At 47.5% G+C, this 15,985-nt stretch overlaps 1 protein-coding gene across 2 annotated transcripts; it reads right to left on the bottom strand.

The window, feature by feature from the left end:
* Positions 1-2,513: 2,513 nt before the first annotated feature.
* Positions 2,514-10,087, bottom strand: TMEM218 (transmembrane protein 218). 2 transcript variants are annotated; one of them, XM_067563101.1, is made up of 4 exons: positions 9,909-10,087; positions 7,846-7,956; positions 6,681-6,783; positions 2,514-3,220 (listed from the first exon to the last, which is right to left on the bottom strand). In XM_067563101.1, the coding sequence occupies exons 1-4, from the start codon at positions 10,058-10,060 to the stop codon at positions 3,086-3,088; spliced, it is 501 nt and encodes a 166-aa protein (XP_067419202.1). In that variant the 5' UTR covers positions 10,061-10,087; the 3' UTR covers positions 2,514-3,085. The 2 variants fall into 2 exon arrangements, with proteins under 2 accessions (XP_067419202.1, XP_067419210.1); XM_067563109.1 differs by having other exon boundaries at positions 7,846-8,073; positions 9,909-10,035.
* Positions 10,088-15,985: the final 5,898 nt, after the last annotated feature.

Below are 15,985 nucleotides of genomic sequence, written 5' to 3'. Positions count from 1 at the left end.
CAGCGAGAGCCCCTCTCTGTCCGCTTCTGTGGTTTCATCAGAAGATAGGGGTTGCTTTACCATTTCAGTTTTCTGACAAAATGAATGACAAACTTTCTGCTCCCAATGCCAGCGAAGGGAGATCTTTCCATCCACAGGAACTCGGAATAGTTCAGGCAGAATGGACTGTGCAGATTGCAAGAAGTGATAGAGGCACCATGGGTGTAAGTAAAACCAGCGAGGATATTTCATGGCCTGAAAGAACTAGTTAGGTACAGTCAGTGGCCCCCATTAGACCAGTGGAAAGGGCTGACATTTAGTATTGCATTAGTAAGAGCAGGCAAATATGATGCAAGTGTGTAACTAAACAATAAGCAACAAAGTGTGCATTGCTGAGGGGTGGCGCACCATCCCTTTGAGGCATCACGAAGCCTAGTTTCACCTACCTGTGAGGTGCACCCATCACTGGGCATAGAACATCTGCAAAGCATTTGAATTAGAAGCTTGCCCTTTGTGAGTGTGTTGCGCTTCTGAGAACATAAAATGCTCTCTGGGCCATTCTGCTGCATTTGACAGAACACTGAGTGAACATAAGAAAGGCCATATTGGGTCAGACCAATGGTCCATCTAGCGCAGTATCCTGTCTTCTAATGCCAGGTGCTTCAGAGGGAATGAACAGAACAGTTAATCATCAAGTGATCCATGCCAGTTCAACCAAGGCGGATGGCTGAATTTCCATACATGGCTGGAGTCACAGGCTTCAGGTGTTCGTTTATATAAACCCTGAGTTTTCTCATGATCTATCCCACCCTCTCTCCTGCCCACAAAATGAAATCAGCATAGCCAGCTCCTACTCCACTGGCTATCCTGCCTGAATTATGAGCAGGAATCTCACAGGAAAGGCGTTTTTGTACTTTTGTTGAATTGAATATTTTAAAAAAACACATCATCTATATTGTCCCCAAAATGCACAGAAAACATGAGAAAAGCAACACACCCTAATTACATGACAAAATTCTTACTTTTATTCATTTCTAATTAAGGGCAGAATTTTGGAGATAAGTTTGTTACTTTCCCTTGTGAAAAACCAGGGATGTCCAGAAGTTCCCCAAAGCAATGCAGAGGGAGTTTGTCCTACTGGAACTTTTTAGTCACATCTCTGAGCAGCCAATTGCGCCCCATTGGGAGCAGGTACATGGCTATGACATCACTTGTGACCAATCACAACATGCCTTTGGAAAGTCTAGGCCCAAAGTTGCAAGCCAATCACCAAGTGGATGAACAATAGGGTGAATATCCAAAAGGGCATGAGTGGTACCAGAGATCCAGCCTTCAGCTTGGCTCATGGGTGAAGCCCCTCTGCAGTATAGGGACAGGTGCGGTCATCAAATTGCTAAGAAATATAATAATCTTTATTTTGTCCTCCAGGAACTAGTCAGCCAGAGTTCATTAGTTTCCCACCTGCATGAACAAGAAAGAGAGGGCAACAAATAAGCCCTTGGGGATCCATTAAATACAATTCACTAAACAAACCATAGTGCAAAGCCATACCTGGAGGAAAAGAGCTAATGACAAAGCCGAGTCCTGGAAAAAGTCTATGATATTTTATTGAAATGCTCTGGCTGCACAGGAGCTGGTTTGCCAAGTGCCATGGGTGCAGGGAAAGTGACAAAGCTGGCATATATATTAAACAGGGCTTTAGAATGTGTCTGGGGAAAACAGCCTTGGAGCTACAATTTCTCAGGCCCAAAGATGGCTTTTATTACTGTAGGAAGTATGGTGACATTTGAACTAGTCCTGCATGCAAAGCAGCATGTCCTACAGTTTCCGCCACAGCCTCTGCCTGCAGCATTTTTCAAATGATACAGTTTTATGCAAGCTGCTTTTCAAAACTTCACTCTTGCATTGGGCTCAGGCCAGATCACCTCACCCCACAGAAGAGCATGTGAGAGAGGTTCCCTCACCTGCTCCCACAACAAGCCAGCAGTTCTGCCCCTAGGTGCCATCTCCAGTCCCCCTTCAAATCCCTTCACTGGTTCCACTTCTGCACCAGGTTTCCCTGCCTGAAATGATGATGGGAATACCTAGTCACATGCACATTCAACTCCCTGCAGAGGGGATATCAGAATCCCCTCCCCCACTCTCTCCTAGGGCACTCAGAGGAGACAGCACAACGGAAACCCTTTTTCAGGAAGAGCTCAAGAATGGTGACATGGATGCATTTGCTTGTGCCAGATACAGAGCTGGGCATAAGCAACACACTGAGGTGCCATGTGAGTGTTTTCTAAGCCATGGAAACTGAGAAACATGTTCTGGTTCTGCCTGTTCCTGCATCTTTATTGCTGTGAAAATAGGATCTCACTTTCTCACGAGTTTACCCTCTCCACTTGCTTCTGCCTCTGAAATCATTCCTCAGGTGTTTTGGGAATGAGTATAATACCAAAAACGACAGAGACAGGTGAACCAACACAAAGTAAACCAACACAAAGTTCTGCCACCCACAGTTCAAAATGAATTGGGCTAAAGCCTCCAAGTTCAGTTCTCCTTTTTATTTCTGTATTTCCTTACTTCCCGCTTTTAGCCAAAAGTGGATGCACCAGCACCAGGAAAGGCATACATCATGGCATTCTGAACCTCCTGTGTTGGAAAGGTTTTCAGTCTGACTTTTAGATCCCAGTGGTTCAGGTAAGGATCAGATCTTTTAGGAAGTTTCACTCAGGACCACAACTGTAAATGGGGAATAGAGAAGCAAGAGCAGCTGAATTCCCATAAAACAGAGAACATGGATATAGCTCTGGAAACAGATACTGGAGACACATTATAAAGTCTGTAAGCAGGGTTGTCTCTGCCAGGAAAGTATTCTCAGCTTTGTAAGATGCAGCAATAGCTCTTGGTAATTATCCAGTCCAAAGCATACACATTCTACAACTTCATTCTGGAGATCCCAAGGACTGAGAAAGCAGATGCTGATTCTGGAAATCAGTGTAGGTCCCATAACACCAATTGAAGAAAGGCTTCTGGAGAGATTTGGGAAGCATCTTTTCTTCACTGAACTGGTGCCATACTGTCTGCTTTGGAACATGGGAAATTCCCTTCTTCATAATAGCTAGTTAACTCGGAGTGGCTTGGCATACACTGGCTCCAGGATGTAGTGAACCAGAACCAGGAACAGACTTCCTAGAAACGTCACACTGAGAAGGGAGAGCAGGACATAGCGGCCAATGAAGAAGGTGTCCACAATCTGAGGAGAGTGGAAAGGTCACAAGTTACACAAGTATTTCTTTCTGTATCACTGTTAACAAAAGCCCTGCTGCAGGCACCATAGCAATTGGGCCACAGTTTGCTGTAGGAGATTAAGTGTCCTCTATGGGCTGGAAGATGGGTGTGCCATGCACTAGAAAATAGAACAGGGATGGGAAGGGGAATAGTTATCCGAGCTCAGCCTCTTTGGCCACTTCACACAAGCTGGACTGACAGACTTGCAGTCAGTACTCCCCATCCTCAGCCATGGGACGCAGATTATCATAGGTGGCTTTAGAGAGAAGGAACATCTAGATCCATAGAGTCACTGACCTCAGTGAGAGCTTTGCCTGAATATGAACTGCAGGACTTGGCCCTATGATACTATAGTAACACTTTGCATGGAGCACTTGCAGCTCCACACATCCCAGCAAGCCAAGTATTTGTGCTATACCAGTTTCACAGATGGGAAAACTGAGGCACAGAGAGGGAAAGTGATTACTCAAAGTCAGACAATGAGTCTCTGTCAGAGCTAGAAGTAGAAACCAGAAGTTCTAACTCTTGGTTCCCTGTTAAATCACACTTCCATTATTTAACTCAATGGAAGTGGTGAGTGAGTAACAGACCCCTCCTGCTTTTGGCCTTTTGAGAAGGAAAAGCCAGCCACGATAAAGGTGACAGCTCCATGCGGGCAGGCAGGGGTGAGGCTACTGCCCTTCCCAAATGTGCCACATCTTAGCAGGATTTCTGATAAACACAGACTGCTCTGCCTAACCCCCTAGCAGGGATCACTGCTGAGTAACAAAGGGAATGTCTTCTCCCTTTGGAGCTGTGTGCACCAACTCCAAAGCAGTCTCAGCCAGGGTGAAAGTCAAACCCTGTTTTGATCAATACCAGCTCATGGTGCTGGCATTTGGCCAACAGAGCTACCATCCTCTTATTTTAAGTTTAACAGGATCCCATGAGATACTTTCATTGTTGTACTTACTGGATTTCTCTGTTGGTTCTCATTTCTGGACAGTAGTACTAATGCCCCACTGCAAGTGGATTTATATAATAGGTGCTTATTCCCTTCCTGTCTCAAGCTTAGTTCTAAGGGGAGAGTTAAGCTAAGCCACAAAGCAGCAAGGTATCTACTATTTAGACAAATGAGCTAAAGTGTTTAATCAGTGAGTGGACTTGCTGGCCAAGCCAGTTTCACCAACAGCCTGCATTCTGCATTCCTTGGACACACAAACTTCCATAAAATTCAGTGGGAATCTTAGGTGAACCAGGACTGCAGAACCTGGCCTCTGAGGTTCAAAATAGCCCTGAGCCAACCACGCTCAGCACACTAGAATCACATGTGGCCACAGGTCATGACACTGAGACGAGCTGGAATCTTGTCCAGCAATTATTTCCCTGAAGTCAACCAGAGAAGATGGTTCCATGCCCTCCAGTCACTGATCTTGGTATTTATGGGCTCTGATATCAGGCACCACTGAGCTTACATGGACATGGGTGGGGAAAAGAATCTCTGATTATTTAGTGAAGATGCGTACACAGAAGGCAGACAGAGTGGTAGTGAGAAACACCAACCACAAAGTGGAGGATTATGAAATCATCCTCCAAGCCCCTGGGATTGCTCCAATACTCTGCTTACAACAAAGGTGACTTTTTATGAAACAGTGTTAACACAAGCTTGACCTTGACTCTGCTACAGAACAAGTCTCTTGTGGGTGACATGTTTGCTCATTCAACACGGTTCACTTTTTAATTAGCCAATTAGCAGGCTTTGAGCGTAGAAAGCCCAGGTCATGTATTATTGATATCGTATCGAGCCAGGCTGCTTCAGGGGCCTGTCGTGGAGATGCTGTAAAGGAGTGTTTTAATTCTGCTGGCTTGTCTGACATGTACACTACGTCCTATTTCTGCTACGGCCTTTGATCTCAGTTCCAAGATTTACTTGGAGTAAAGCAGTTTACAAGCAGGGTAGAGAGAGAGAGGGGAAAAAAAAGAACTCTTACCAAGCCACACAGCTAAGTATTTACAAAAGTGAGTAACATTCCTCTGCACATTAACAATGGAAAGTGGGAAATAGCACTTTGTGTATTCAAAACCCCAACACCTACAGAAGGGCTGGGAGATGTGGAGGAGGAATAAGATAGAAAAACGGACAGCAGCCTGGTGTGAGCAGGAGTCAACAGAATCCAACATCTGAACTATGGCTAACAGGGAGAAAACTCTCAGGAAAGTGAAAGGACAGCAATCGGGCTCTGAGCCAGAAGGCAAGTGGAGTTGGGGTAAATGACTGAGAAGGGCAGTAGAGGGTCAGGCAGGGTGCTGTTTGCAGGACTACTTGCAAAGTGATTATTACTGGATAATGCTCAGAAGTGTGCTGGGCAGTGCAAGGAAGGCAAAGAAAGGTATGGTCCCTGAACCAAAGCATTTGCAGTCTAATTTAGGAATTGTGCAAGGAAGCAATGGAAACAGCTTGAGCTCCTAGACCCCAAGCAAAACCCTTTATGGCCAGGCAGGCTGCTCTGCCAATAAGCAAGTAACAGAGGGGTTTTGCAGCAAGGCACCTTGGAGTGCAGCACAGCAGGTTCACCACAGAACTGCCTACCTGCATCCTCCAGTAAACAGCCAGTGTCCTGCCAGAGGAAAACCAAGGAGAAACAGAAAATTTCCCTTAGAAGGTATCTATCATCTAACTGCTGTAGAACAGGGTGATCGTTCTCCAAGCTCAGAGTTTTTCAAGGACACAGGGAATCAGAGTGCTTAGAAAGGGCTTTCTATCACTGGAACATAGTCAGGTGTGTGATGACAAAAGAACCATAGGATCGTTTGCCTACTACTCAGAGTCCAGGTCACAAGCCTTTTGGAGGAGTCTACACCTGTGAACCTATCCTCTTCTTCCCCAGACAACATGGTGAGTCCAGCTGAGGCTTGACAAAACCCTCGCTGGGATTATTTAGCTGAGGTCAGTCCTCCTCTGAGCAGGGGGTTGGACAAGATGACCTCCTGAGGTCCCTTCCAACTCTATGATTCTATGAAAAGGGCGTACCAGGGCCAGAGTGTGAGCCCTAGAAGGCCAAAAACCCTTTTTCCTGCAAGCAGGGGAGAGAATGAAGGGCTAGTCCAGGTGTACTTAAACCCTGCCTTCCCTAAAGGGAGGGGGAGAAGCACAGGAGGAGGAAGCTGCCAGAAGGCTGGTAGTAGCTGGAGGAGAAACACAGGTGTACCGGTGTACACAAACTGTAAACAGAGAATTGTCACTGAACAGGTCTGAATGCTAGGTACTATCTGCATGTTCTCCCTATTGCTACCCTGGCCTGGGATAGACATCTAGTCAACTACAGCCCCACACTCCCTCACAACCTCATTTCACCCCCCAGTTTGAAAGCCAACGGCCTAGATTGAACAAGGTGCAACAGCCAGGACAGAGAGCCTGAAATGGGGAGAAAAAACTGTGAGTTTACCTTCATTTCTGTAGCTGGTACTGGAAACTCACTGGCACGAGGGAAAAGCAACAGAACCAACGTAACGATGACAGCAGAGAAGAAAACCAGAATGACCAAGTATCTGGGGAAAGAATCGGACAGGAACAATCGCACTGTTAGGTCTCCCAGCCATACAGCTCCTTTTACAAATGAGACAATCTGCCCATCCGACATTAAACCAACCACTATCCCCATTCCAACCTGGAGAGAGTTCTCAGCCTAACCCCAGTCCATGTAGTTAGCGGAGCCACAGGATTCCAAAAGAGAAGTAGCCATCACAAATGCAGAAGAATTCTACTCTTTGTCTTTCCCATTCAGATATAAAGAAAAGTCCCAACATCCAGAAATGAAAGAGTCATTCCTCATGAATCGGAGGCACTGGTAGTGAAGCAATAGAAGGAAAATTTGATTTTCAAAACCGCTTAGGGCAATTGGTCACCGAATTCCCACCCGATTCCCTAGGCAGCATTGAAAATCTCAGCCTTGCTGTGTAAGGCTTGAATTGGATGTTTTGCTGCAGCCTGGTACTGGATAGTCTCTGCATTGCCTACCCATAAAAGTACTGGAAAATAGTTACATTTACTGGTATCAGTAATTTTAATTATTTACGAGGCTTTCAGAGGGTCAATGTCGGCTCAGTGAGCAAAGACTTAAAAGACAGATGAGTCTCTTAGTCAATCAGCACCTTGTCCCACAACCACATAGGGCTTTTACAGTGACAGCCTCCAGAAGTGATTTAATCTTCACTGCTGTAGCAGAAGGACAAATGGGAAAGGCTAAGTCCTAGAAAAGTGCCTTTAGCAATGACAGATATATATCAATATCTTTATATATCTGACAGTCCACGTCCCAAATCCACCAATAATCCTTTCCGCCCTACTTAGTAAGTACAAGTGCTCTAAACACTGTAGCATTCTAGAGAGAGAGGACAGACTGTAAATGAGCTGGTTAGTGTTTATGGACTCAATCTAACTCCCACTGAAGCTAATGAGAGTCTGCTACCAACAGGAGATTAAAATGGAGACCATTCAGACTGTGAGGAATAAAAGAAACTGTGCCTTAAAATCCAGGCACATGAGGACAGTCAGCCATTTCACCTCAAATTACTGTGCCTTTCTTTATCCAGAAAGCTAGATCTCCTTACCTTGCAAGACCGGAGGCCCTGGATAACAGCACACAGAGCAGCAACGTCAAGACCCAGATCAGCGCTAAGATAAATACTCCTGGCCCCACCCCAAACACAGTGCCAGCCATTCTGGAGGAGAGAGAAAGCATCAGCAAACCAGCTTCAGCTCAGTACCAGGCCTCTTATATCACACAGAGGATAGATTTTCTCTGCAGGTTCCATTTTCCCTTGCTTTAAAGCAAGCAACTGTTCAAAAATAAAAACAAATATTTTAGCACTAACAATATAAGTGCAAAGAACATCCTGGGAAACTAACATCTGCTCAAGCGATTAACCTCATCTGGTAATTATTCTCCAGGTATGCCATGTGACGACATTGGAAGTGTTAGAACAAGGGATTTTTGTTTTAGGGCTTTTGTTAACCGTGGTCTATTTACCCAAATACCTGCTCCAACTCCAGCTTCATATGACCCCCCTTTTTTAAACAGATATAAATTCCTATTCTAAACTGTTATGTAGTGTTGTGTGTACTGTTAAATGCATTCCACCCAAAAGAGGTGCATCGTCATGAAGTGATCCTTTTGTGTAGTTTGTGTAACCATTTGTTGAATATGTAGAACATTTTGGGAGCCAGCTAGATGAAAGGTGCTACATAAATAAAGGTTATTATTACAAAAGAATTGATGCTCAGCACATCAGCCAAATACACTGAGGGAGTTTACCATACAGTAGTACCTCAGAGTTACAAACTGACGAATCAACCATTCAACCTCATTTGGAATCGGAAATATGCAATCAGGCAGCATCAAAGATCCTCCCTCCCACCCAGAAAAGAAGCACATACAGTGCAGTACTGTGTTAAACATAATCACTAAAAACATGAAGGGAAAATTCAAAAATTAAGATTTGACAAGGTAAGAAAACTGCTTCTGCGCTTGTTTCATTTAAATTAAGATGATTAAAAGCAGCATTTTTCTTCTGCATGGTGAAGTTTCAAAGCTGTATGAAGTCAATATTCAAGGGTAAACTTTTGACAGAACCACCATAGCATTTTGTTCAGGGTTACAAACATTTCAGAGTTATGAAGAACCGCCAGTCCCGAAGTGTGCATAACGCCGATGTTCCACTGTACTGTGTATTTTATGTACATTTTCAAATTTATGGGAATTACCTTTTACTGACCACACCTGGTATTTGACATGACTAAGGTTTAAATATCTATTATCCTCTTTCTCTACAAGGGACAACACATTTTTCACTGGGGTTTCAAGGCAGTTCATCAGCTAGAAGTGGTCCAGTTGGCCAGATCCAGCCGTGGGGACGATTCTGTCCCACCCCACAGTATTTGCGCTGTACAGCGGCTTTTCCACAGGGTGTGATTTCTCAGCTGGGGCAATGTCCCACCATGTGGGCAACAGCATTAATCTGTGTTGCCTACGGCTAGGGTGAGCAGACAGCAAGTGTGAAAAACGGGCACAGAAGACTGGAGGAGAGGGTGTAAGGTAATAGGCGCCTATATAAGAAAAAGCCCGGCGTATGGGGGCTGTCCCTAGAAAATCGGGAGGCACATCTGGCCACCCGCCCTACGGCAGTGCCGCACACCCAGGTGAGGCCCAGCAGGCTGCCAGCCCGGCCCCAGCCCCAGCCCAGCGGGGGCTGCACTAGATGCCCCGGGGTCCCTCCCACCCCCAGTCTGCTCATCCTATGGCCAGGCCGAGGAGCCAGGGCGGCCGCAGAGACCCGGCCGGGCTCCCACCGACCCCAGCTCGCCGCCACGCCCGCGAGGAAGGGAGCCCGCCGCCAGCCGCCAGGCTGAGGCGCGGGTGGGCGGCCCCGGCCCCGGCAGTGCCCCGCGGTAGCCGGGGCGGGACTCGGAGCGGGCGGCAGGCGGAGCTCGGGAAGCGACGCCGCCCGTCCCGGGCCCGGGCCCGCCGGAGCCAGCCCGCCCCGCTCGGCCCAGCGCCTCGCAGCCAGCCCGGGCCGCAGGCGGGGCACGCACCGGCGCGAACGTGGAGCCCGAGCTCGGCCCCGCGCCCTCAGAGCCGGCAGAGCCCGGCCAGAGCAGAGGCGGCGGCTCCTACCTGCGGCGCGGCCGGGCGCAGGAGTGGGCGGAGCCGGCCGGGCCCTCCCGGGGCTCGCTAGCTTCCCTTTGGCTGCTCGAGCTCGGGGCGCCACAGAGAGCCAATGGCAAGGAAGCTTCTATTCCGGGCTGTCGATGTGCACCACTCAGCATCCCCCTCTCGTCAGCTTCTCGCTCTCTCCGCCTGTCCGCGCTCTGATGATGCCGGCCCGGTTTCCCTGGGCAACCCGCGGGGCCACGCGTGTTGAAATTTGCCATCTGATTGGTTGGCGCACGGCGCTGGTCGCCAATCAACGTGGCCCGCTGCGCCGCTCCCCTTGGCTATTGGTTAAAGCTGCCTGCCCCCGCCCCCTCAGCGGAGCAACTCTCGGTCCGCACGGGTAGGGTCCTTCACGCGCCGGCTGCCTCGCGCTCTGCCCGGGCGGACCGGCGCCCTGTGCGCGAGGCCCGGGCTAACGCCAGCCCGGAGTCCACGCCCCGCCCCGCCCCGGATCCCTGCGCCCCGTCCCCGGCTGCGTTGGCCTTTAGGCGGGTCTCGGCTCAGGTTCGCCTCGGTGCCTCCTCGCTGAGGCTACAGCAGCCGCCCCTAGAGCGCTGCATGTGGGGAGAGCACCCGCTGGAGCCGGGCCCCCAGTCTTAGCTCCGCCTGCAGCATCGCTGGAGTGCAGGATGCGCTGCGACCGCCCAGCCCCTCCGGGTGTAACCCCCGCACAAGGAGCCCTTGTCTGCCGGATCCCACGGCCCGAGGGAGCCTCTCTTCCTCCCCCCCCCCCCCCCCGCCCTGCCGTGCCGGAGCCCTGCTTCGCCAGCTCGTTTGGAAAACGCTCCTGACCAAGGATGCTGACATGTTAAATCCCCCCCCCCCCTCCATATTAAATCCCACCGCCCCTCCATCCCATTGCACCTCCCCCCCCCATTCTCCACCTCTACATGCCCCCCAGGGGCTCCTCGCTCCAGGCAGGCTGTGTCAGTAATGGGCCCAAGGGTCCTCCACCAGGGCAACCAAAGGCCTAAAAGATCTTTCCCGAGTTGCAGGGTGTTATGAGAACAGGTAGCAGGAGACAGCGCTGCCCAGAAGGGGTGGAATCCGAGGGGGGCCTGTGTTCCCAAAAGGGAAGGGACTCTCATTACTGAGGTACTTAGGAGGGAGGTGCATGCAAACTCATTCCCCAAACAATTATTCCTGTGCACAATTGGTCCACCCTGATGGCTGTATCTATCCCTGGGTGGTTTGCCTGAGACTGACAATGGACAAGGTACAACCAAGGAACAGGGTTTACTTAGGGAGGGTTACAACAGATGGGCAGGGATCAGAGAGATCTAAACAACAGGATCCCACAGCTCCCCATAACACTATCCCTAATAAACAGACATAAACACTGGTGCCGAGATCAAGTGGGGGAGTGAAGCCCAGTCCCACTACTGGAACACACCCCCTCGGGCTCTCCCAGTCCGTGATGTTATTTACAGTTTTTCTTCTCTCCCTCCTGGGAGTGTTGGTCACAATTCCAGGCACTGGAACTGGATTCCTACAGGTCAGTCTCTTTACTCCTCCTCTCCTGTTCTGGTGGTAAACTCCTCTGCTTCTCATCCTGGAGCTCGTCTATTTCTCCTGCTTGATCCCTGGCCATGCAAAGAAACAGACCTTAGCCCTGCTACCACTAGAATGGGCAGCCCTTAATCATGGGCCTCCCTGCCTTATATAAGTTCCCAGGGGCCAATCTTACCCAATCAATACTGGGATTTCCTGCCTTACTCTGCCTTTTGCACACAGCACTAATTTAGGCTTCCCGCCTTTCCCAGTTACTGGGTTGACTTCGCTGGCTGGCAACCTGCCAAGCACCAGCACCTTGCTTGTCTCAGGCTCCAGCACAATATGGATTCCAAATCCAAAATGGAGTCCTCCTATTTACATATCCTGTTAATATACAAGGAAGAGGCTATACATAACTAAACCTATTACCTTTAACCTAACAGATGGGCCATTATAGCAGGGATAAGGGAGAGACAAGAGAGAACAGGGGAGAAAACAAACCAGTATCTTCGATGTCTGTTGTGACAGAGTCTCCCAGGAACCTGGCTCTGAAACCACTCGGGATGAAGCCAGTCAGGACTCTAGTGCTCGGAGTCTGCCCCCATCCAGTCTCCGCACACCCGTGCAGTCGCCTCCTGATCCTGGCCTCGCAGTGTTCAGCCCCACTGCTCCGCCTGATCTCCCCCTGTGAGTCCCCCTGGATGGGATTCTGGAGAGCTCCTACACACCCCCAAAGGGGCCATGCACTCGCCTTGAAGTCAGGAGCGATTCACAGCCAGCGTGGAAATCAGAAGGGTTTATTAGTTCTCAGGATCACAGAGCAGAAAGACTTTGTTAGCAGATGAATTAGAAGTTACAGCAGCAACCAACTGGGGAGCCTCAGAGCCCATTCTCAGGCCCTGGTCCCGAGCCCCCTTACAGGAGACTGGCCCTTCCCACCAGCCAGCCCCTCCCCCCAGCCATCCCCTTGGCCCTCCCCAGTCCTTTGTCTCCTTCCCAGGCAAGGTGTCTACCCCCTCCTGACTCCACCTGCCACAACCTGCTGCAGCTGGTTGACCCAAGGCAGGGGGTCCTGGCCATTGTTTGTGTACGTGTGGCTGGATAAGGCCCATCCGCCCTCTAGTGGCCTCTGCAATGATCACACACCCAGGTCACATCACCAAAATACACGAGTAATGTATGGTGGAAACTGAGGCACACACACAGCACTCAGAGAAAACCCCAAGAATATCTCCACTTCATCACATCTGTACACTAATGCAGGACGTATAGAGAATAAGCAGGAAGAACTAGAAATATTAGTTAATAAATACAACTATGACATAGTAACACAGAGACTTGGTGTGATAATACACAACTGGAATATCGGGATAAAAGGATATAGTGTGCTCAGGAAGGACTGGTGGGAAAAAAAGGAGGAGGTGTTGCCTTATATATAAAAATTGTATACAATTGGACTGAGGTTGAGATGGAAATAGGAGACAGACTTGTTAAAAGTCTCTGGTAAGGATAAAAGGGGTAAAAAAACAAGAGCGATGTTATGGTAGGGGTCTACTACAGACCATCTAACCAGGAAGAAGAGGTGGATGAGGCTTTTTATAAACAGCTAACAAAATCATCCAAAGAACATACTTGGTGGTCATGGGGGACTTCAACTACCTAGACATCTGTTGAGAAAGCAACACAGCAGGGCACAGATTATCCAACAAGTTCCTGGAATGTATTGGAGACAATTTTTTATTTCAGAAGGTGGAGAAAGCTAGTAGGGGAAAAGTTGTAGATTTGATTTTGATGAATAGGGAGGAACTGGTTGACAATTTGAAAGTGGAAGGCAGTTTGGGTGGAAGTGATCATGAAATGAAAGAGTTCATGATTCTAAGAAATAATAGGAGGGAAAACAGCCCAATACAGATACTGGATTTCAAGAGGGCAGACTTTAGCAAACTCAAGGAGTTGGTAGGTAAGATCCCAGGGGAAGCAAGTCTAAGGGGAAAAACAGTTCAAGAGAGGTCGCAATTTTTCAAAGAGACATTATTAAGGGCACTAGAACAAACTATCCCACTGTGTAGGAAAGATAGGAAGTATGGCAAGAGACCACCCTGTTTTAACCAGCAGAGCTTCAATGATCTGAAATTCAAAAAAGTCCTACCAAAAGTGGAAGCTAGGCCAGATTACAAAAGATGAATGTAAACAATTAACACAAGTATGTAGGGACAAAATTAGAAAGGTCAAGGCACAAAATGAGATTAAACTAGCTAGAAACATGAAGGGTAATAAGAAAGCATTCTACAAATACATTAGAAGCAAGAAGACGACCAAGGTCAGGGGTAAGCCCATTACTCAAAGCAGGGTGGGGAGGACAATAAAATAAAATGTGGAAATTGCATAAGTGCTAAATGACTTTTTTGTTTCAGTTTTCACCAAAAAATAAAGCAGCAATTGAACGTCTAACTTAATGAATGCCAGTGAAAATGAGATAGGATATGAGCTAAAATAGGGAAAGAACAAGTTAAAAATTATTTAGACAATTTAGCTGTCTTCAAGTCATCAGTACCTGATGAAATCCATCCTAGAATACTCAAGGAGCTGACTGAGGAGACATCTGAGCCATTAGTGATTATCTTCAAAGAGTCATGGAAGACGGGAGAGATTCCATAGGACTGGAAAAGGGTAAATATAGTGCCAATCTATAAAAAAGGGAATAAGGATAACCCGGGGAATTACAGATCAGTCAGCTTAACGTTAGTACCTGGAAAGATAATGGAGCAAATAATCAAGCAATCTATTTTCAAATACCTAGAAAATAAGGTGGCAAGTAACAATCAGCATGGATTTGTCAAGAACAAATTGTGTCAAACCAACCTAATGGCTTTATTTGGCAGGGTAACAAGCCTTCTGGATGGGAGGGAAGCGGTAGATGTGATATAACTTGACTTTACTAAGGCTTTTGTTATGGTCTCACATGACCTCATGAACAAATTAAGGAAATACAATCTAGATGGAGCTACTATAAGGTGGGTGCATAACGGGTTGGAAAAGCATTCCCAGAGGGTAGTTGTAAGAGGTTCACAGTCAAGCTGGAAAGGAATATCGAATGGTGTCCTATGGGAATCAATTCTGGGTCCAGTTCTGTTCAAAATCTTCTTCAATGTTTTTGTAATGGCATAGAGAGCACACTTATAAAGTTTGCAGGCGATGCCAAGTTGGGAAGCATTGCAAGTGCTTTGGAGGAGAGGATTAAAATTCAAAATGATCCCTACCAGGAGCTGGGCAGCCTTGTCAATTTCACAGCTCAGTTTCTCCCATCCCAACTTGTAGCTGGGGTCCAGCTGCCCGCAGCTTCTCCCGTCCTGACTCGCAGCTGGGAGCTGGGGTCCAGCCACCCATGCTTTTTTGCCCCATTCCCAGCTGGTTTTCTTGTCAATTTCAGGGCTCCAATTGACAAGGATGACAGGTAAGTAGGTATGTAAGGGAACGCAGAGTCTACATTGACACTGTGTTGCCCTATCTATGCCAACATAAGCCCTATGCCTCTCATTGAGGTGGTTTTATTATGTCAGCCTATCAAGGGAGTTACATCGGTGGGCGGAGCATTGGAATGTGTATACCTCCACTGTTTTGTCGACAACAGCTGACTTTTGTTGTCAAAACTTTAGTCTAGACCAGGCCTCACACTGGCAGGGTCTCCCACCTCTGGACACACATATCTCTCATATACTGCTGTCAGCTACGACCGTACTCTCAACTTGTTCTGAAAGGTATACTCCGACTAACCAAATTACAAACACTAAAAATACAATAAAACAGTTACAAACACATCAACATTCATTTCTAAATGTTGTACAATAAAGACATTCGAGCAATTCCTTTTTAATCTTTATACTCACTGTTCTACAACTATTTTCATGGAGGTCATCAGCAGGGACTGCACTTGCAATTGTCAAAGCTATAGCACAATTCTCAACCACCTCAGAACAACCCTCAGGAAGAAGGTGCTAAGTGGAGCAGCCCATACAGGGAGATGACAGAGAGAAAATCTGCACTTTTATTTTTCCAGTTCAAGTACTGAAGCTTGGTGGGAGGCCCTGGGATGATGACTGGAGATGTCCGTGAGTCGGAAAATTTGAGGAAGTTGGAGCTCCACTGAGTATGGGGAAAATCTTGAACACATCTGCCTTGATATTGACTCTGTCACTTTCATGAGGTAAAGGAAAGCTTCATCAGAGTAAGAGTTATCTAGGAGCAAAAAGGTGATCAGAGAGCTGGTTTAATGGTATTCAAAGGATGTTCTGATTAATAGAAACTGGATTAGACAAAAATAGCAAATTGCATTTTTTCCTTCTATTGGGCAAGCAGCTTTTGAAGTCAAACAGGAAGATGCAAACAATTCTATTGTGCAATATTGGAGGCTCCATTCTTGTGCCTTTTCATTTAATAAATCTTTCCATAGTAAATTATTAAGTCAGGATTGTGTCTGGTCTGGGCCTCATAAAGTGAGACAAGAGGACAGGAAATCAAACAAACAGGCCTTCCCTTGGCATCAC

The sequence above is a fragment of the Emydura macquarii genome, unplaced genomic scaffold (genome assembly GCF_026122565.2).
Source record: "Emydura macquarii macquarii isolate MOO-44397 ecotype Brisbane River unplaced genomic scaffold, CSIRO-AGI_Emac_v2 contig_312, whole genome shotgun sequence".
Lineage (NCBI taxonomy): Eukaryota > Metazoa > Chordata > Testudines > Chelidae > Emydura > Emydura macquarii.
This window is presented reverse-complemented; position numbering and strand designations above follow the sequence as displayed.

Excerpts from the sequence above, each read along its gene's own strand:
- TMEM218 (XM_067563101.1), bottom strand. The coding sequence starts at position 10,060 with ATGCTGAGTGGTGCACATCGACAGCCCGGAATAGAAGCTTCCTTGCCA. Across the intron at positions 6,784-7,845 it reads AGGGCCTCCGGTCTTGCAAG|ATACTTGGTCATTCTGGTTT; the intron begins GTAAGGAGATCT and ends TTCTTTCCCCAG. Across the intron at positions 3,221-6,680 it reads TACCAGCTACAGAAATGAAG|ATTGTGGACACCTTCTTCAT; the intron begins GTAAACTCACAG and ends CACTCTCCTCAG.